Consider the following 23,396-nt stretch of genomic DNA (forward strand, 5'->3'; position numbering starts at 1 on the left):
CCTTTCCACACGTGTGAAGAATTTCATCCCATGCAATAGTGAGGAATTCTTGACAGTATCGAGTTGGAATAATCTGTTTTTTTTCTAATATCCTGATCCAACGTTAAAAAATTTTCTGTCGCTAACATATAGTATTCATCTCTATTTGGTGATAAATAAAGCAGTCGTAACCCTATTGCTCCAAAATTTCATAAAACGGGCTTTCTAGAAATCCCCAACTACCCATCCTGGCATAAAATAGTGTGTTTTTTTTTTATTATTTTCAAACTCATAATTACTGTAATTAAGATGAAGGATTAGTTAGTAATTATTTTAATCTGATTAATATAGAGCCACAACACACATGTCAGTTGGTGATTTTTTTATTTTATTTTATTTTATTTAAATTGTATTTGTAAACTCATATCTTTTTCATAGATGGGTAATATGCTCATTTTCAATATCACAAGGATAGATGCTATTCGTCCCTTAATTTTATAAGTGTCCTATTTCTTTAATTATAAGGCAAAATTGCAAAATTGGTCCAGTAAGTATGGGGGTGGCATAATTGGGACCGTAACTACAGGACTGACAATTTTAATCTTGTAAGTACTGATTTTTTTGGTAATTTTGGTCCTTCCAACCAAAATTGCTCAAAAACGCGGCAGAGAAATTTGGGGCTTAGGGTTCCGACGTCTACGTACGCAACTTAAACACCTAGGAGCTTGTATGGCCAATGACGTGGCTTAGGCAGGAAAAAGAGGCCATCTGGGCAAAAGTTACACAGTTAGTAGCACGCGTGGCTTGAAACGCGGGAAAAAATAATGACGTGGCAAAATTGTAAAAAACGGACGAGTAAAAAAAGAGAGCTATAAAAATCTCCCCCAAATCGCAGTACATTCACCTAATTCCAAAGAACCCTAAAAATCCTTCTTTCAACTCGAATCTACAATTGATCGTCGATTGAGGAGGAAGAAACCCAATTGAAGCAATGCCACTTCGGGATCCTGAGTTTAACGACTTTCCTCTACCTTCGTATGGTAAGTTTTGTATGTTTTGAAAGAATCTAACTTTTAGCGTTAAATATAGGGTTTTTTGTGGTCCCAAAAAATGAAAGTGGTCCCTTGTGTTTTTGTTTCGAGATCTCTAACACTATGGTTCCATTGTGTTGTTATTGTCTTGAAAGCAACAGTGGATGATCTTTTTTGTTTTTTTTTGTCTGTCTGCTGAATATTTTATTTGGCCCATGTGCGTGTAAATGTATTCATTTTGTTTTCTTTAATCCTTGTAGTTGTTGTTTTTTTCTGGAATTATGTATAAATGTATCTATTTTGTTTTCTTTTTTGTATGATTTTTTATAATTTTTTTTGTGATTAAATTTTTAACTGGTTCTGTTTTGTGTTTGTTTATTTTTGTTCCTTTTTTTTTCTTTCAGATAATAATGATAGTTGTTAGCAACCATTACATCATTTTTGGGGGAATGTAATGTACAAATTTGATTATAAAGATGTGTATGAAATGTCTATTTCAAACTTGAATGAAATGGCTAGTGAGGTGGGTTATTTTGGTAATGGGACATATTTCACGAAGCTTGGAGATGTGTCTTACGAAGTAAGTAGTGATGATGTTTTGTTTGATGTGTGTATTGGTATAGCTCCTGAAAAAGAAATCAATATATATGTTGAAGTTGATGGAAATATTATGGGCAGTCAGGTTGGTGAATGTAGTACACAACCTCAGGAGGGTGGGTCGACTGAAGAGGGTGAAAATTTGAAAGAATCTGAATCCTTTGAAGATAGTGACTATGATTTGAGAAATGATAAGATGAATACACAAAAAACAGGAGAGTACATTGATGAAGAGGCTCTGGAAAAACAAATAGAAAGAGAGGTAGAAGAAACTAATATGAAAGAAAAGAATGAAAAAAAAATAAAGATCATGACAAGGGTAGCAATGAAGAGGGTGAGAAAGACATGTTTGGGAGTGAGGGTGACTTTCAGAGTGAGAAGGGGTCTGATGATGATGAAACAAGAGACCCAAATATTGTTTTCAATCCTGTGGAATAATATGATCCTACCTTTGAATTAGGTATGATCTTCAGCACTAAAACTTAATTTAGAAATGCCATTCACAGTCATGCAATAAAAATAAGGAGACATTTGAAAATCACCAAGAATGATAAGAACAGAATGTATGCTAGATGTGCTAAGGAAGATTGTCAGTGGAGGATAAATGCACACAAAGTGACTGATGAATGCACATTTCAGATAAGAGAATATAATTTCAATCACACTTGTGGAAGGGACTATCATGTTAAAAATTTAAAGTCAAAGAGGCTTGCAGAATAGTGCATTCAAAAATTCAGAAGTGATCCAAAAAGAAATCTCAAAGGTTTTAGGGTTGATGTCATTTAGAATTTAAGAATCAACGTATCACGAGATCATGCGAATAGAGTCAAAAGAAAGGCACTAAAATCAATAGAGGGTGCTCCTGAGGTACAATATTCAATGATGCAAGATTATACCAATGAATTGCTGAAAAGTAACCCGGGCACCACAGTGGATATTGATAAGAAATTCGATAAATTTTATGTGTGTTTTGGTGCCTTGAAAAATGGGTTTAATGGGGGTACAGACAGGTGGTAGGGTTGATGGGTGTTATTTGAAAGGTTCTTTTGGGGGTGTTCTATTAACAGGAGTAGGCATTGATCCAAATTACAATATTTATCCTATTGCATATGCTGTTGTTGGAAAAGAAATGAGGGTGACTTGGGAGTGTTCTTAAGACTTCTGAAATATGATTTGGGGGTGGTTAGAGATGATTAGTGGTGTTTCATATCTGATAAGCAAAAGGGGTTAGTTCAAGCATTTGAGAAAGTGTTTCCTGCTTTAGATCATAGGTTTTGTGTAAGCATCTATATTCTAACTTAAAGAATGCACGCTTTAGGGATTTGTCATTTAAGAACTGTTTGTGGAAGGCTGCAAGGGCTACTACCCTTAATGAATTCAGATTGTGTATGAAACAAATGTCAGTACTTGATAAAACTGCTGCAGCATGGTTTGATGATAAACCCCCTACATAGTGGAGTATATCACATTTCAAAACTGATATTAAGTGTGATGTTTTATTGAATAATTGTGGTGAAACATTTAACTCGAACATTTTGGAGGCTAGGGAGAAACCTGTTGTCACTATGCTTGAATTGATAAGAGAGTATTTAATGAGAAGATTGCAGGAGAACAGGGATAGGGCAAACCTGGAATGGACTGGTGTTATATATCCTAGGATTGTGAAAATTATTGAGAAAAATGTTGAGAAGTCCGCGATTGCATTCCCATAAAGACTGACTCATCCCATTATCAACTAAACTGTTTTAATGGTTCATAACATTCAACAGATTTGGACAACAAAAGCTGTTCTTGCAAGAAATGGGATTTGAATGGAATCCCATGTAAACATGCTTGTAGTGCCATATTGTGTAAAGGTGATGATCCTATTAAGTATGTGACTGAGTGCTATAGGGTGGCATCTTATAAGAATGTTTATAAGACTGCAATTATGCCTATGGTTGGTAGAGAATTGTGGACTGCTACACAATTCATCTCTCCTTTGCCATCAAACTTTGGTAGGGGGGCTGGTAGGCCTCCAAAATCTAGAAGGAGGGAACCTAAAGAGATAGTGACAAAGCAGAAAAAAAAGGGTAGAGGGAAGCCACATAACAGGTTGAAAAGGGTGCAGAAGACTGTCAAGTGCAGCAAATGCGGTGAGGAGAAACACAATGCCCGAAGATGTCCATTAAAAAACCTGCAAGAAGATACACAAGTTCCTGACGTATTTAGTCAAGTGATAGAAGAAATCAAAGAAAAAGAGGCTCATGCAAGCAAAAAAAATGAGGGTAAGACTAAGTATCTAAATCTGATTTTGGTGAGTTAATTTCATACTTATCTATGAAACTTTTTTGTTACAGGTTGAAAAGGAGGCAGGTGACAAGGACACTCTGACTAAAACTGATGCGTTTGAGGAAGACAAATCTATGGTAAGAAACATCAGTACGTATTCGATTTTTTAAGTTGCCATTCATTATTACTTAATAAGTTTTTGCACGGGATGCAAGAACAAATTTCAACTGACGAGATAACTAAACCTAATGCATTTGAGGAGAACAAGTCTATGGTAAGAAACTTCAGTACCCATTCATTACATTTTAATTATACATCTTCTAATACTTGATAATGACTATTTTTTCAGGGCATGAAGGAACAACAGTTTCAAGTACTGCAGTCCATTATACAAGCCAACAAACTGCAGCTTCAGTAAGTAATTCTCAAGTAATTTCAAGAATTTTGTTTATCATTCACTTATTTGGTTTATTTCATTCTCCTTATAGGTAATACATGAGAACCCATCTTCAACAAAACCAATACCCAAACCATTCAAGCCAACCCGGTATAAACAAAAAGTTGAACACAAGCAACCATAGAAGCCATCATACAAGTCTTCCACATCCCAGCAATAAGATGCAGCTCAAAGCTCTAGGCCTCCTTCACCAACTCATCTGCAGCCAGCAGTAGCAAAAGTTAATTTTAGAGCCCCACCAAGATGAAGAGGGAGACGGGAGGTTTTTCCAAAACAGTTTTTACATCCAAAGATCAAATCTCTTCTGTAAACATGCACATTTTTGGAAAAGGATGGCAAAAAGTATGTTACGTTGTCAAGATTGAATAATGTGTTATCACAATCAAAGGACAATGGAGACAAGGACAAGAAGAAAGATGGGAGGAATTCAACTTTTGTTTAAGAACTTTTCTATATTGATTGAAACATTTTTTGTCTATAATCTCAACATACTTGAGAAACTTGAGGAATCAGTTGTTATTGCATATCTTATGAATTAGGGGTTTTTGTGGACAGGTTGTTGTTGAAGAAATGTTTTAAATGGATGTTCATGTTTTTTGTGAACACAGGTTGTAAATTGATGCTTGTATGAAATGAATGTTTCTCATTAACATGTTGAAAAGGGTGCAGAAATGAATGTTTTCATATTTCATTATATTGCTGAAAATTCATTATATTGTTGAAAATGGTGCAGAAATGGCTGAAAATTCATTTTCATTTTTATTATATTACTAAATTAATTAATAACTTCAATTTCAGGCTTTTAGTTTCATTATTAAAATTCATTAACAGAATTCACAAAAGCTTTAAATTTGAGGGTTTTAATTTTATTATCAAAACCACAAAATACCATTACATTTCCTCCATCTTATGTTTACCCATATCTAAGAACATAATATAAGTCCCTACCAATCTAGCAATCTAGAACGTTTCATCCAAAGGCCACCATCCGTTTACCCATCCAAAACCCAACCAACACAAATCATGATGCCACCAAGCAAACTTTAAGCCAAAATAGCTTCTTCTTCAACAGTTTTGCTTCGATTTCCATTACTTGAAGCTTGCGACGCAAACCGGGTATGACACACAAATCTTTAGCACACATAGGTGGGTCATCCCATGTAAAAAATCGACATACTCGACTCTGCAATCGAACAAAAATTAAGCAAACATCTATAAAATTTTAACTTAAACTTCAATTCTTACCTTATAATTTGCGCAAGAATAAAACCTTCTTCCGGAATTGTCATTGGTCTAAGAGGTTCTCAATGGAGCCCTAATGCCACAAAAGCAGTTTACCACAGTGGTGGAGTAATTGTCCGATGATAAAGAAGACATTTTTGCTGTTTTCCTTCACCTGCAACTTCATTTGCAGCAGCAAAATGAAAGAGAGAGAGAGAGAGAGCTTTTCTTACAGAGGGTGAAAAAAGCGGGAAGAGGGCATATTTTTCCCGCTTAAGCCACGTCATTGGTCACGCAAGCTCCTAGGTGTTTAAGTTGCGCATGTGGACGTTGGAACCCTAAGCCCCAAATCTCTCCTCCGCGTTTTTGGGCAATTTTGGTCATTGCCAAAAAATCAATACTTACAGGACTAAAATTGACAGTCCTGTAGTTACAATCCCAATTATGCCACCCCCTATACTTGGGACCAATTTTGCTATTTTTCCTAATTATAATCTACTCCACTTCATAAAATTCAAGAAACTAAGCATACCGGGTGATATTCCAAAGTGATTCTCTTCACAAGAAAGTGAAAGAAACCCTAAAGATTCAAGCACCGATTTTATTGTACCAACGAAAAATATATGTACATATATATATAGGGAAAAATACAGTGGACCCCCCTATGATATGAGTAATGTGCATGATACCCCCTGTGATATAAAAAAAATACCAAATTACCTCCCTCTGAAAAATTAATTGTAGCAATTAGACTCCTGTGAGTCTAAGGTGTGGCGCACGCGCCAATGTTGCGGTTGGGGGGCCATATTTATGTTGTATTTTGATAATTATGCCCCTCCTTCATCAAATGAAAGAGGTTAAATGCAAAATACCCCCCTGTGTTAGTGATAAAGAGCAAATTACCCCTCTGTGTTTTTCCCCAAATAAAAGTGCAGCACCTTGCTCATCTATTATTGCAATTTCTCCTTCTTCCACTTGTTTCTCACGGTTTTTTCTCCAAAAACAGAGAAAATGTCAAGGTCATCTTCCTCATTTTGAAAAAGCAAATCAAGACAAAATACACAATCACTAGATCTGAGATTTCCAACTACGGCTTTATGTGGGTGCAATTTGAAGGCCAAAATTAGAGTAGTCGAGTCACAAACAAATCCTTAGAAAGGTAAATTACATTATTGTTGCAGATATCAAGTTTGTAGATTTTTTCGTTGGTTGGAGCACGGAAGAGCTACATGGGCACCTATTGTGTTTCCTCTAAAATTTTATGCTGAAGTACACAATGGCAAAGAATTTTTTTTGTGGCTTCGATGAACAGTGCGATTCGAACGATGGTGGGGAATTAGTGTCAAACTTGCAGACTGGTGGATCTATTGGTGTTAACATCAAAGAATAAACATTTGCTAGCAATGTCAGTTTTTGGATTGGTGTTAGCAGTGTTCTTTTTGTGTTAGTGTTAGTTTTGTTGTTAAAATGAAGACAATGTAAACTAAACTTGTAAAACTCTAATGTATATTTTAAAAGGCAGTTTAGTCCATATGCACTCATAGGGGTAAAATTGTCTGAAAATCTGTCAGATGACTAAAAGTAAGCAATTTTCTAAGTTACTGGACCTAAACAAAAATGGACATAGTTATCGGATTAAAATTAAAATTAGACATACTTAGCGGATTAAAATAATACTTTTTCCTACATAAGTCAATATGAATTCTAATATACACCCGTTATACTCATATAGAAAAGTAACGAGGCCTAAGACTAATAATTTGTGGTGTTTTATATTGTTTTAGAATGATTATTATAAGTAAAATGTACTTCTACCTGAGCTTTTTCCAATATCTAAAACTAAGGGCAACAGAATAAAAATATTAGGATTTATAATAAAATAAATTAATAATATCTTGACCAGAAAATATTAATTGAATGAGAAAATTACTTATGTGAAGAAGTGTATATCCAATATCAAATAGTTATAAATAAATGATAAAAAGAATTCTTATCAATTAAAAAAATATTACTATGGTGATAAATTTTTACTACAACATTTAAAATGAGATTATTGTCCAATTAAAGATTAATTGTTTTACATTTCGAACTTCATAACTCACACAAATCAAGAAAATAATATGAAGATATTTAACTACTCTTGTCTTTGAGATATTTAACATAAATATGAGGGAAAATTGCATAAAACCCCCTGTGTTTTCAAAATTTAGCTAAAAACCTCCTGTGTTAAAAGAATAGGCAAAAAAACCCCTATATTTCTCAAATTGTTGCATATTCTCCCATTCCGTTAGATGAATTCTAACGGCGTTAAATTTTTGCTAAATTGACCGTTATACCCTTTTTATAACAACCATTGATATTTGAATGTAAAAAATAAACGATCCAAATTTTAAATAATTTAAATATATTTTTATTTATATTTATTTATATATACATTATATATATCGTATATATATTATATATACTATATATTTCTTTCCGAATCTTCTTTCTATGATTCAGTCGTCGTCTGAAAGAATTTCCGACCATGGCTTATACCATTGAAATCCTCTCCTCAAGACGAACATATCCATACCATTAATTTGAACTTTCATTGGCTCGCGATAAAATAAAATTGTGCTGGCTATATGCCATGATACCATTTTATAGTATCACACATATCAGATTAATAAAGTTGGATATGTGTATTCTTCAAGCAAAAATGAAAAGTATATTGCAATCTCTATTACATAAAGTTGACTTTAGAGAGTTGTCTTTAAACTATAATGATGAAAAAACAAAAATAAGATCTTCATCTTTTTCCTTGTTACTTAGAAAAATCTCCCAAGTTAAAGTTTTCGTCAAGAAGCAAGTCGTCCCACTCCCATAAATTGCTCTTTTGAATCTTTGATGTCCAAAATATGTTGTCTCCAAAAGTGTCCTGTATATGTGACAAAGAAATCAGGAACATAATACAAAATATCAACATAAAGTGAAGAGACTAATAAGAAACACGCTTTCTCGCAAGGGCAGTATTTGCTAATAGACACTTAGAGCTCGTTTGGTTGTGTTTTCAATGAGATTATTTTCACTGTTCACTATTTGGGTAGTTGGAATTTTGTTTAGTCAAGTTATTTTCATTGAGAATGCATTCCTATTTTAATCTTGAATTTTTTGAAATTATAGGTCACATGGATTGGTCATACTTGTCTTATATTGTCAGCATGTCTTTTCTTATTTCAAATCAAATAAAATTGCTTACTCTCCCAACCATTTTGGTCAACCCTCATAATTAATTTCTGTCACATCAAAAATACATATACCTATATTCTTAATTCTCACAGCTATATACCTATATTTGGAAATAACTAATCCAAACATATTATCAGTTTTCGTACAGAAACCAAGAAAGCATTTTTACTCAAATACAATTATTAGAAACTGAAAATGAAAATAAAAACACAACCAAACGGGCTCTTATTGTCTATAACAAAAGTTTTTATTGTTGGTTTTCTCATTTTCCAGAAATAGGTCATCAACTAATTTAAGAGGCCTTCGTGAATGGCAAAAAAGAAACGGTAAATGTTAGCAAAACTAAATTTACCTCTTGTCTCGAATTACCAAATAATGTATCTTGGCATACTTCTTTTTGTGACTGGACTTGATGTGGAGCCTCTGATTGTTCACTTGTACGCATCTTTTTGCAACTAAATTTGTAAGGATCTTCTTCATTAGAATTGTCGTTGCCCAAGATGTTGACTTGGTCTATCTCTTTGCCGATGTTGAATTTTGCATACTGCAAGGTAGTATCTATCTTGTCATGGTGAGCTATTTTCACACCGGCAGTATTACTTGTAGCCATCGTAGTAGACGTGAATCTATTAGAAAAACAAGAAAGATTAAAAAATTATATATACGTTAAAATGAAATAGTTGCCATCATTTCAAATAAGGCAAATAGCATTATGACAAAACATTAGTAAAAATAGGATTAAAGGCAATTTTCGTCCCCTAACTTCAGGCCATTCTCGTTTTAGTCCCCAAAGTTACTAGGGTTCCATTTTGGTCCTGTAAAACTGAAAAAATCTCAATTTTGGTACAAATTTGGTTGGAAAGTAAGTCACTCGCCGAAAAAAGTCACATGCCAGGCATGTGACTTTTTTAAATTGGGGCTTGCATTGCGATTGGCCATCCTAAAAGGCTTAAAGGCAATTTTCATCCCCTAACTTCAGGCCATTCTCGTTTTAGTCCCCTAACTTCAGGTCATGTCTTCACCACATCATCTTTTTCAGCTAATCACAATGCAAGCCTCAATTTAAAAAGTCACATGCTTGGCATGTGACTTTTTTCGACGAGTGACTCAACTTTCCGACCAAAATTGAGATTTTTTCAGTTTTACGATACCAAAATGGAACTCTAGTAACTTAGGGGACTAAAACGAGAATAACCTAAAATTAGGGGACGAAAATTGTCTTTAAGCCGTAAAAATGTTTACCAGAAGAGAACCTTACATCTAATTATCTCTCGAGTTAAGATAGGAATGTTATATTAAAATCATTTAAGTTTACCTTGGAGGTTGGATGGCGGATAAGCTCCGACTGGAGTTGTGAATTGCATTTGAAATAGTTACCTATAAAAAATTTTGAGCTCGTTGTTAGGTATCACGTCTTCAATATCATCCTTAACAACAACACATCCATACCGAGGAGAAATTGTTCCATGAATTAGAATTATTTTGTTCGGGGATGTTGAGGAAGGCTTGATCCACCACCAATGGTTGCTGTAATAAACTATCAATTCTTTGTTAACAATAATTAAAAATAAATGCTTGCAACTTCATAACGTAGTTAGTATTAATACCTGTTCTGGAATTTGGAATGAGGGTAGTTGAGCATCTGATGATACCATCATTCCTGACTCGAGGATGGCTGGAGAATGTGGGGTTGAAAAGTTGCATAAATTTGATGAGAGTGAAAGATTGGATGTATTTGATGGTCCTGGATTTGAATGCGGCGGACATTTTGCGTGATTGAGTAAGTCTTGAAATATGGTCTCTCGAACTCCGACACTATGCAGAAAAGTGTCCGAATTAGTATATTATATATTATAGATTTGGACTCAACCAGCATGCCTATGTCATTGTATTAACACGAAGGTAATATAATATTTTCACTTTTATATTTGATCTTAAACCCTTGATGTAAAATAGAAGGAAAAAATCGAGTTGAATGTTCAATATAATAATAATAACAAGAAGAAGAAGAAGAAGAAGAAGACGGGTTAACGGCAATTTTCGTCCCATAATTTCAGGTCATTCTCGTTTTAGTCCCCTAAGTTATTAAGGTTTCATTTTGGTCCCGTAAAATTGAAAAAATCTCAATTTTGGTACAAATTTGATCGGAAAGTTGAGTCGCTCGCCGGAAAAAGTCACATGCCAGGCATGTGACTTTTTAAATTGAGACTTGCATTGTGATTGGTATGTGGTGAAAACATGGCCTGAAGTTAGGGGACTGAATGAGAATGACCTGAAGTTAGGGGACGAAAATTGCTTTTAAGCCTTTTAGGATGGCCAATCACAATGCAAACTCCAATTTAAAAAAGTCACATGCCTGGCATGTGACTTTTTCCGGCGAGTGGCTCAACTTTCCGACCAAATTTGTACCAAAATTGAGATTTTTTCAGTTTAACGAGACCAAAATGGAACCCTAGTAATTTAGGGGACGAAAACGAGAATGACTTGAAGTTAGGGGACGGAAATTGCCTTTAATCCTAATAATAATAATAATAATAATAAAATTTACCTGTATGGGCTTATCCAAGGATCAAGTTGCATCAAAATTTGTTGGGGGGCGTTCTGTGTAGTTGAAGTGAAATCATTCTCATTGAAGTTAGAGGAGAATGGGATGTCCTCTTGATTCTCCAGCTCCACCAAATCCGTCTAATTAAATTCCATGTACATCAATATATCATAAATAACTATATTAAGCAAATTTCCAATATAAACATGTTACCCTTACTTGGAAGCTTGATTGCATGCATGGTGCTGACAAATTACCAAATAATACACTCTAAATAACAAAAAAAAAAAATGTGATTAGAGCTTGTTAAGATTGACAATAGATCAAGATTAATCTTTTTCTCTAAATATATTATAGGGAAAAGTATTATTTTAGTCCGCTAAGTATGCCTAATTTTAATTTTAGTCCTATAACTATGTTCATTTTTGTTTAGGTTCAGTAACTTACGAAATTGCTTACTTTTAGTCCTCTAGCAGATTTTCGGACAATTTTATCCCTATGAGTGCATATGGACTAAAACTGCCTTTCAAAAGTTGCATAGGGGTAAAATTGTCCGAAAATCTGTCAGATGACTAAAAGTAAGCAATTTCGTAAGTTACTGGACCTAAGCAAAAATGGACATAGTTATCGGACTAAAATTAAAATTAAGCATACTTAACGGACTAAAATAATACTTTTCCCTATATAAAATTCAGGACTAACTTTTCTGGCTATGACTCTCTCTAGAGAGTGATTTATGTTTCTCTCACACCAAGATAATTGATGCAAGGAAGGCTCTTGCTCTGGATCTACTTCATAATCCCTGCACATTGAGAAGAAATCCAGAGGTAAATGCACAACTACCAATGTAAGAGTTTGGAACATATATAAGCGCGACTAAACTATCTTTATAACATTACCGGAGATCTGCTTCCAAAATCTGTAGCTCGAGACTACTCTTTTTAATTTGTAATTCAAGATTCTGATAGAATATGATAAAAAGAAACAAACTAACTAAATTATGAAAAGGATAAGAATTTTCGTCAATGAAAAGTTAATAATATCATTTAAAGAATTAGTTAATAAAAAGGTATACGTACCTCAATTCTTGTATCGATACATCCCAGAAGCCCAACATAGTAATAGAATTCGATATGCATCACAATTGAATTATTATCGTCAACTACTAATCAACTTTATATCAAAGAATAGAAATATAATATTTTAATTAAACAACAAATCAAAACATTATAACTCAACAAGTTAAGTACAAGAAATGGATAACTATATGAGTTAGGTACTAATTAAAAGGGAAAAGTATTATTTTAGTCCGCTAAGTATGCCTAATTTTAATTTTAGTCTGATAACTATGTTCATTTTTGTTTAGGTCCAGTAACTTACGAAATTGCTTACTTTTAGTCCTCTGGCAGATTTTCGGACAATTTTACCCCTATGCAACTTTTGAAAAGCAGTTTTAGTCCATATGCACTCATAGGGGTAAAATTGTCCGAAAATCTACTAGAGTACTAAAAGTAAGTAATTTCGTAAGTTATTGGACCTAAACAAAAATAGACATAGTTATCAGACTAAGATTAAAATTAGACATACTTAGCGGACTAAAATAATACTTTTTCCTAATTAAAATTAAGCAAATGAAGATGTCACATAATATTCTAATATTTTAGGGGCAAAGATTCTTTAGAATTTTATTCTATTAAAAAATTCTAATACATAAGTAGGAGAACAAGATAACTATGAGTTAAATAGTAAATAAAACTTTTATGAAGAGAAAAAATAGAATGTAAGGCTCTTTTAAGTTTGTATCACTTAAATAAATAAAAGTATAATTTTTCATGTAAATTTTGATTTCTTTATGTTTAAAGAAGAACAAATACATGATGGCCATAAGATTCCATGGAATAGACATTCTGATTTTGACCTCTTATATAACCATAGGAATATCAAGCATAAAAAGTAATGTTGTTTGAAGAGTTTCTAAGTGTGCAGTGGTGGAAATTTATTTAGGGTACATTACATCGCGCCACCCAAACTAGGCTCGTTTTTATATTTTATCAACTATTTTTTTGTGCCAATTTTCATCTCAATTTTGCAAATTTGCCATATATGATCATTTTTCGATTAATTTTTTTGTTGGAAAAAACGTCACATAATTCACTCATGTGATATTTTACCCATACATTACCCTTCAATATCACATTTTAGTGCATATGATATTTTTGGACAAAAAAATCAATTGACAAATGATCATATATGGCAAAATGCAAATATCGCAAAGTTGAGATGGTAAGTTAACCAAAAAAAGAACTTAGATGGCAATGTTTTTATGTTGAAATGGTCATATTGTGTTGCAATGAATTCTTGCAAGAAAAGATAAGCAAGGAGAAAAGTTAACCGAAGGGCAAAGGGACGTTTTCTTGAAAAGTGATGTACAAGCATACATGCATTGTATTATATTTATATGGGAAAAGTATTATTTTAGTCCGCTAAGTATGCTTAATTTTAATTTTAGTCCGATAAGTATGTCCATTTTTGTTTAGGTCCATAACTTACGAAATTGCTTACTTTTAGTCCTTTGGCAGATTTTCGGACAATTTTACCCCTATGAGTGCATATGGACTAAAACTGCATTTCAAAAGTTGCATAGAGGTAAAATTGACCGAAAATCTGTCAGAGGACTAAAAGTAAGCAATTTCCTAAGTTATTGGACCTAAACAAAAATGGACATAGTTATCGCACTAAAATTAAAATTAGGCATACTTAGCGGATTAAAATAATACTTTTCCCTATTTATATATACATTTTCAATCAAATTACAATTATCTTTGTATCAATTAAACTTTTTTGATTCATCACTAACTCTAAAGTACCCTATTTAGGTAGGTGGAAAAGAAAATAATGGCAATTTTCAAGACTACCTTGTATTTGTATTACATTTCTACAACCTTAAGTGCTCATAGACGATACGGCAATTTATGACAAAACCCCAAATGAGATAAAAAAGATCTTGAGTATTTAAATATATGCGTATAAGTACAATGAATTTTTATGTATAAAATGAAAAGTGGGAGCATTTTCCTTCACATAAAATTGGGTAGTAAAGAGTAATATGAATGGACAATCATTCATAATAATGGTTTTATCAATGATAATTGACTAAAACACTAAATCTTCGCCACTATGATGTATCTGGGAAAAATATTATTTTAGTCCGCTAAGTATGTCAAATTTTAATTTTAGTCCGATAACTATGTCCATTTTTGTTTAGGTCCGTAACTTACGAAATTGCTTACTTTTAGTCCTCTGACAGATTTTCGGACAATTTTACCCCTATGAGTGCATATGAACTAAAACTGCCTTTCAAAAGTTGCATAGGGGTAAAATTGTCCGAAAATCTTCCAGATGACTAAAAGTAAGCAATTTCATAAGTTACTGGACCTAAACAAAAATGGACATAGTTATCGGACTAAAATTAAAATTAGACATACTTAACGGACTAATATAATACTTTTCCCTGATGTATCTTTTTAGGATGAAAGTATGACAATCTGATCATTATTCAGCAAAAGAAAATATTCAAATATATTTGTTGCATCTTGAAAGTGTAATGATAAGTGATAACGGGTTAAGAAGGGAACATATTAAGGTATATATCAAGTTGGATTAAATTCCTAAATTATTTGATTTTATGTGTAAAACTTATTGCATCAAGAAAAAAATAATTTCTATTATTCCTACATTTAGAAGAGAAAAATGAAGAATATATTATGTGTAAATGATCTGTTATAACTAGTTTAATGATGACAATAACGCATTTAGAACTAAATCTAAATAAATTTAAAAATATTTATAATAAATTACTGTAATTACACAAAAATGGTATTTTGGCGTATTCAAAGATATTAGACATAGATACTCAATTAAATTTAAGATTTTTAACAAGTAAAACATATAATTTGCGTTGATATGTAACGCTCGTTGCAACTGAGAAAATAATATTATCTAACATTAGCCATAAAAAAGAAAAACAAAGCACAAATAAGATACATAAACATCTAAAAAAGTTTCGACGTAATACTAGTATGTCTTTTTCACCTTAATTACTCGAACTTAAACATTTTATGTTTCCATCTTGTAAATTTATGTAAAAGTGACATGTCTTCTTGCAAACTTGTGTAATAATATATGTGCAGGTCATATTTTGATTTATTCAAGGTGAAATAGCGTCATCAGTTATATGAAATACAATCCACATAAAAAATTCAATACGCGAGCAGGAACGAACACACACATATACACACTCACAAACACACACACAGAGAAAGAGGAATAGAGACAGAGAGAGAGCGGCGAGAATTACTGTTTGTCCATATACTGTAACTTGCTAGTTTCACCCTTGATGTGATCAAGATGCCGCAGCTTCTCCAATTTGTTCTATCATGCAGATAATATAACAAAATAAAGTATTCATTACAACAAAAAAACACAAAATAAGTGGATTTCATCCGATTTTGATCTTTCTCTGTATCATTCACGACTGAAATCATGAAATAAAACACTTTTTTTTTAACAAAAAAGTATTCTTTGTACCAAAGTATGCTACAATAAACTCCTGCATAATAGGACATACCTGAACATTGCTTATGTGACTGAATTTCATCAATCCAAGCACGAGCAAAAATTAAAAAGCATAGACAAAAGAATAATTGTAAGTATTTAATGATTAAAGAACTTAAGAAATTCTAAGGAGAAAATATTCAATTTACTTCAATCTACTTTCCGCAGGTAGATTTACATAACGATGGAGCACATCCTCAATCCTGCGAAGGACATAAAATTAAATCGCTCTTTAAATTAGTTTACATTTAACTTAAATATATTACGTGCGAATATTCTAGTTAGCAAAAATTCTTTAATTTGTTTATAGTAAAAAGGCAACCTTCTTTGGTTGCAAAACTTGCTAACTCGCCCAGAAGGTGAAAAGGCAACAAACGCAACATCTACATCACAACAGATTGCGATTTCATTAGCCTTTTTCATCAAACTACTACGACGCTTTGAAAACGTCACCTGGCATTTAGTTACATCTTCTATTTTTTTCATGTCGATTTTTCGACCCATCAATGTAATACTATATGCTATTGTCTATTGGTTTCAGATGTTAAATATAATGATACAAGAACAGATAGTGGCACCAAAAGGGCTTATTTATAAGCCTTGAAAATTTTGATTTATGAGGTAAATTAATGTGAAATCAATAAAATTATTAGTATTCTTTTTCATACTATTTAGGCCCCTAACATTGATTATCAACTTACTGCGAATCTGAGTTTGTAATAAACTTAAAGCAAAACCAATTTCTACCGTTGCCATGTGGACTCCAAAGCAAACGTACATCGAAACATCTAAGTCATGTTTGGTGAAGGTTAAATTATCACATAATTACTATATCAACTTATTTATCGCGATAATTTGATACTAACATTTTATTTAAATATCAAAATGGTAATCCAAGTTGGAACAACTATTGAGAAACTGTCGGTACAATCAAACATTTTCAAATTGTAAACCATAAATATATTTAAATTTTATTTATTTTTAATTTTTTGCATACACGTTAATTATGATTTAAGTGCAAAAAAAAATACACAAAAATACAAATATATATATATATATGATAAGAAAGAAATATATAATTTATGTAAGTTTTAAACTTTCTTCTGACAAACATGACTTTAACAATAATTTTTGTGCAATAACTAAGGCAATTTTTTCAAATCCATTTTGCTGATTCTATAGCTCTTGGGATAGAATGTCATTATAATTTTATTAGTGACACATGGTTTGTTATATTATCCATTTGTAAAGTTTGAAAGAAAAAAAAAAATAGGACGAAATTATTTGAAGCCCTAGTCATGACTATGGCCCAGGCCAAGTAGTGTTGGAGATAGACCTAAATTAAATTTAGAGATAATTATATTTATACCCCGATCTATAATTTATTTACACAAATCATCCATGTCTTTTGCATATCTACCCTTGATAGCTAAAAAAATAGGGGTAGTTTGTAGTGATGCTAACATTTTTAGAGGGTACGAGTGTAATTTTTCAAAAAAATAAGGGGTGGTTTGTGTAAGTGATAATGATATTTTGATGAGTGTATGTATAATTATCTAAAAGATTGGGGTGGTTTGTATAGACAGGCAATAGATCAAGGGGTATAAATGTAATTATCCCTTCAATTCATCATGGATATCGGCATAGACTTTAGAGGTCATATTGTCATAATTTTTCAAACAACGTGGGGGTATTCATAATTATATTAAACTTCAGAAGAGGTAGTTGTAATTTACTCTTTTTTATTGAAATGTGGAGCCTACCTTGATATTATAATGCACGCTTTAGAGGGAGTATAAATGGTTGACGAGTAGTCATCTTTTAGTGCAATTGTTAAGACACTATTATTAGAAATCAATTTTAAGCAATCGTGGATGCAAGAGAATTCTCCCAACCACGTAAACCTTGTGTCTTGCAGTTTCTTTTTATATTTTCTGCCCACTATCAGTATATGATCCAGTTTGGTCCGGAGTTGCTTAATCAATTATGAAAAATCAATTTTGAAATAATTAATTTTGAAAATAATAATTATGCTGTTGGAATTCATAATTTCATAATTGATTATACAAATACGGATTGTAGCTAAATATCAAAACTAATCTGGTCAATGAATAATGAAAAAAAATATTTACAGGCATATTTGGGGAAAAATATTATTTTAGTCCGCTAAGTATGCCTAATTTTAATTTTAGTCCGATAACTATGTCCATTTTTGTTTAGGTCCAGTAACTTACGAAATTGTTTACTTTTAGTCCTCTAGCAGATTTTCGGACAATTTTACCCTATGCAACTTTTGAAAGGCAGTTGTAGTCCATATGCACTTATAGGGGTAAAATTATTCGAATATCTGCCAGATGACTAAAAGTAAGCAATTTCGTAAGTTACTGAACCTAAACAAAAATGGATATAGTTATCGGATTAAAATTAAAATTAAGCATACTTAACGAACTAAAATAATACTTTTCCCAGCATATTTGGTGATTAGATGAAGAATCATTATAGTGGGATCGAAAGTTACATATTGTAATATATATCAACGTGTGATTTTTTAACGAGCATACTAATGTGGAACGGGTCGAACGATGGAAAAAATTATATTTATACTCGAAACTCAAAATGACCTACTCAATCGTAGAATAAACAAGCACTTTATTAGGGTGTGATTGGTATGTAAAATGGAGTGAAAAAATGATATGAACATTGCCAAGTTCATTTCCTACGTCTTTGATCGGTATCTAGAATACTTATTCCTATCGAAATTCTTATTCTCTTAAATACGGGTCTAGTGATATATATGGTTATTTTTTTTCCTCTTTTTTAGTTTTTTTTCTTCTATTAGTTTAATATTTAGTTTTAATTGTTATTAGAAAATTGAGTACTTTTGTATTTAGTATTGGGAAATAATTATGTATGCATGGTAAAAAAAAGGTAATATTAATTATTTTTATTAATTCAAAAATTTTCTTTCATTAAGTAGTGAATAAATAATGATAGATATTTTATAAATTGCTTGTAACCTTTTGTAAGGAATTTTAAATATATTATTTTTATACAATTAAATTCAAACTTATTTAATAAAATGTGCATAAATAAAATTTTAAAAAAATATTTTTCATAATTCTTTTTTGAATTATTTATACTCTATTTATTTTGAAAAGGCCCATCAAGTTTAGAATTAATAAGCCCAATAGAATTATAGGTCCAATAATAAGGAAGCGGGCCGCCGGGGACATAATCTTTTAGCACCCAGAAAAGGAGTCGCGGTATACTTTGTATTCAACGACTAACGGAGTGCAATAGCTTTACTAGGCCATGGATGCGCCACCGCCACCACCACCACCACCACCACCACCACCCTTACGAGCCCCTACGCATCCATGAACTCTTACTGCCACGACCTCTCCACCCTGCAGGACCTCGCTTGTCGCGGTGCGTGGCGGACCATCGTTGACAAGGTGGCGCGTTCACGCTCACTCTCCCTCCTCTCCAAGCCCCACGAGCACCTAATTTACCTCACTTTCAACCTCCTCTCCCTCGTCAAGCTCCGCCGCTACTCCGACGCCCAGCAAGAGCTCCGAACTCTAGACGACGATCTTGATTCCAAGCAATATTTGTACGAGTCGTATCCGGATCATTACCGGAATCACGAATCCGGATCCATGGTCCCTTTCGCGCTCCGTTGGTTGCACGCTCATTTGCCTTTTACCCTAGGTGACCGCCAATTAGCCCTCGATCGCCTATATACTCTCCTGCATTTCATCCGCGATAAGAAGTTGCCCCGAAATCGTGATTCAACCAGTGAAGTTTCATTAACCCTTTGGAAGAAGCGTGAGGAATTTGTAGTCAATACGATTATAAGTCATCATTTGAGCCAGAAGGAGTTCAAGGTATGTCTGTCTTTGTTGAGGGCGGAGATAAGCAAAAATGAGGATCCTTTACTTGTGTCGAAATTGGGGTACGTGCAAATGCAATATGGTGATTTGGATGGGGCAAAGCGGAGTTTTGAAGTGGTTGAGAAAATGGTGATGGGGAGTGATAGTGAGAATGTGGAGTTGAAGAATTTGGTGAGTAGGAACAAGGCATTGAAGTATTTGGTTGCGAAGGATTATGTCTCGGCTGTGAGGGAATATGAGGAGTGTATAGAGAGGGATGGATCGGATGTAGTGGCTATTAACAATAAAGCTCTATGTTTGATGTATTTGCGGGATTTGTCGGATTCGATTAAGGTGTTGGAGAGTGCATTGGAGAGGGTCCCGACTGTGGCGCTGAATGAGACAATTGTGGTGAATTTGTGCAGTATGTATGAGTTGGCACATGTAAACCATGCAGATATAAAGAAGACTCTCAGCACTTGGATTGCGAGAGTGGCTCCAGATGACTTTGATAGTTCGTGTACCAGGATATGAGGTGCAAGTGTTTTAAAATGTAATGGTTTGCTGGATTGATATGCTCAGTTTTTCTTTTTGTTGCATGAACCGAAGTCTTGTAGCTCAAATTAGTAGTTCTTGTCGTCGATGATAACTATTTCTTGAGCTGCCTATCTACCTCTTTTCTCTCTTGCCATGTTCTCCTTCGATAATAGGATTAGTTTGAATATTTATTGGACAAATACACTAGCCAAATGTTTATTTGCATAAGATATAAAAATGCACTCACTAAGGAAAGGAGTGTATATGGTCTGGTAAATTCTGAGGCACGAAATTGTGGTGGGAGTTTTAATGTCCTGAAATACCAAGATGACTATTGGGATCAAATAGGTTTACAAGCAAATGCTTGTTGCTGCATTGCATTGGTTTTCATGCCTATGCTACTTTCAGTTATTAGTTCGGAGATTTAAGTTATATGCTTTTGCATCTGTTGGAAAATGTTATAAATAATGGCTGCCATCTTCCATAATGCTTCAATTAAGAAAACTAATAATAAAAATACTTTTATTTGTCAGTAAATACTGACTCGTCCACAGGTTATGTGCATAAAATTGCCAGTTGTTGAAGCCTTTTGTTTTCTTTTTCCTTTCCTTTCGCATTGAACTTCTCATGCACTATCCTTTTCTCATCATGTCATAATACTGCACATTATAGGTGCATTTAATATAACAATTGGAATCCTGAATTACTAAATGAATCTGTTGCTTGTTAAATAAGCATTATCTACACTGCTACAGGATATACAAGAACCTGGAAGTTTAGGCCTTTGTACGTATTTCTTCAAACTGTTCTTTGTTTGTCTAAGTTTGTGGCTTCTCAATTTTCCTAGAGCTATTACCTATCACCACCAGGGGTTTTGTATATGAGAAAATGCCCCTATATTTTTAGCTATATCTCATTCATGGTTAATCCAAATAAAAGGTTTATAATGGTGATTTCACTAAGAGTGATGAATTGAAGGGTCGAATGTATATGGATTTACAATTGTAGCATGCCTTTAACAAAATGTATATTACTCTATAGTTGCTGTTGGCTGCATTATATATATCAGCTCTGACCACTTGTTATCATGCATATAAATGGCAAGGCAAAAATTTCCGCAGAAACTCAAGTTCTTTTTCTGGCTACAGAAGAGGGATAAACCCTTGACAATTCTGTTCATTTTTATAGTTATTTTGCTGCCTCTGATGTGTGATAGAACATAGTTTTGGGAGGGAAAGTTCAGGGTGCACAATGCCATTCTTTCAAACAAAACTGATATGGGCTCTGACCTGCTGATCGTATCATTTATGAGCCCCAACAATGAGTCCCAACTCACTCAAATTACACTGCAAGAACATTTTCCACAGGAAATTGGTTGTGTTATCTTGAAAGCGTCATGGTGTTTCCCAAAAGCCAGAAAAGAAGAAACCCCTGGGAATAACTGAGTAGCACTTGAAAAACAGTCCTTTCCATTAAGTGATCAGCTGTATATCTGTTAAAGCTTTCCCATGAGTTCCAGAGTCTAGCAGAATCTAACTCCTACGTATAGGACTAATCTGGAGCTGTGATGGTGTATCTTATATGCTGATGGGAGTTTTTGGGCCAAGGAAAATAATGTTGCAGTTAGTGGGAAATTTGGGCTGGGACATTGGTAGCTGCAAAATCACATTGGCTTAGAGAGGGACTTCATTGAGCCTGGGAATGCGATACCTAAACTGGTAATGCAGTACCTAGTCGAACTTTTAATCCACCTAGGTTGTAAATTCAAGTATTCAATGCTTGACTTATATTTTATGTCAATGTTAAGCAGAATTTCGGCTGTTGCATGGCCAACCTCCATATAATTGTTCTTTTCCCAAAGCTGAAAGCTGAAATTTGCTGTTGCAGTTGTTTGGTCGATATTGACTAGAAAAAATTATATAGAAATCACCAATTCAATGACCTTATGATATGACATTACTGGCCCAGTCAATTTAATGTACAACTTGGTCAAGCTTGGAAAAATGGTTTTTATGTTTGTGCTATTATGTTCAAGAAGCACTTCATTATCCCTAGTGGATTTCATTCTGATTGATTCTTATTAATGATAATAGTGTAATGCCCTATGCTGGTTTATTTGAATCTATTGAAGTCCATGGTAGTAGAGACTTCAGGTACGTGTCTATTGAGAAGTTTCTGGTGTGTATATTACCAGTTGTGAATTTGTTAACCTGTGAGAGTTGATATATGTTACATTTGTAGATTAAAGAACAGTATTTTGCAACCAGATTGAAATTAGTTTTATGGTGTTTCCAATTCTATACATTCTTGTTCGCGAGATTTAACAATTTTTGGGGGACAATGATGTAGGTAGAGTTGCTTGTTCTCATCTGTTGCTGGACTGGAAAACGCGATAGCATCTTTCAGAGATTACAGTGTTCTGGTTCTTTCTCTTAAGGGGCTTGATTTGGAGACAAGTGTTGGCAACATGATAGGATGAAACAACAGGTCCTTACCTATCTTGCCAGACCAGAGTGTAAAAGACAAGGTGTCGGTTTGGGGTTATGAAGTGTCGTCTTGGTATGTTCTTCTGTAATATGTACTTTGTTATACATTTCTTAAATGGAAAATCATTGCCAGTTTTCCTGGTAGACAATTAGATCATATATCGTGATCTCAGCAGTTCACTACACAACATCGTCATATTTTATGATTCTGTAATTCACAACCCATATGTATAAGGATGCAAATGAACAGCATGAAACTTTCCTTTCTGTAGCAACTGTATTTCCTCATGCATGCCGTTATTTGCAAAGTTTGGATGCTGTTTTGGGCACTGAATACTGTAATCTTCATCACAAATAGCATTTGCTTACAAATAATGTATTGCCTTTGAGCTTATTATTTCTGATCAAGTGGATACCTTTTCTTTGATTTCATGCCTGACTGGACTTGTCTTTTCCTCTCATTGTTTAGCAAGTTTTCCAATATCTGTAAGTGCCTTGCAGAGTCCTAGTTGTAGTTGTATTTTTGCATCCATGTTTGACAATGTTTACCAACAG

At 33.5% G+C, this 23,396-nt stretch overlaps 1 protein-coding gene and 1 long non-coding RNA gene across 4 annotated transcripts; one reads left to right on the plus strand and one right to left on the minus strand.

Annotated features, from left to right (window-relative positions):
- On the minus strand, positions 10,103 to 10,528 carry LOC110012569. Its single transcript, XR_002287760.1, has 3 exons — positions 10,395 to 10,528; positions 10,237 to 10,314; positions 10,103 to 10,164 (listed from the first exon to the last, which is right to left on the minus strand). It is a non-coding gene; the product is annotated as an uncharacterized LOC110012569 (long non-coding RNA).
- LOC105171136 (trafficking protein particle complex subunit 12) lies at positions 19,299 to 23,108 on the plus strand. 3 transcript variants are annotated; one of them, XM_011092161.2, is made up of 2 exons: positions 19,299 to 20,371; positions 22,705 to 23,108. In XM_011092161.2, exon 1 carries the CDS (start codon positions 19,324 to 19,326, stop codon positions 20,350 to 20,352), a length of 1,029 nt encoding a protein of 342 aa, XP_011090463.1. In that variant the 5' UTR covers positions 19,299 to 19,323; the 3' UTR covers positions 20,353 to 20,371; positions 22,705 to 23,108. The 3 variants fall into 3 exon arrangements, with proteins under 3 accessions (XP_011090463.1, XP_011090464.1, XP_020552197.1); XM_011092162.2 differs by having other exon boundaries at positions 19,299 to 20,353; XM_020696538.1 differs by lacking the exon at positions 22,705 to 23,108 and adding an exon at positions 22,449 to 22,464 and having other exon boundaries at positions 19,299 to 20,353.

The sequence above is a fragment of the Sesamum indicum genome, linkage group LG9, assembly GCF_000512975.1.
Source record: "Sesamum indicum cultivar Zhongzhi No. 13 linkage group LG9, S_indicum_v1.0, whole genome shotgun sequence".
Taxonomy (NCBI): domain Eukaryota; kingdom Viridiplantae; phylum Streptophyta; class Magnoliopsida; order Lamiales; family Pedaliaceae; genus Sesamum; species Sesamum indicum.

Bases quoted from the DNA above. Each gene is read 5' to 3' on its own strand.
- LOC105171136 (XM_011092161.2), top strand. From the start codon at position 19,324: ATGAACTCTTACTGCCACGACCTCTCCACCCTGCAGGACCTCGCTTGT.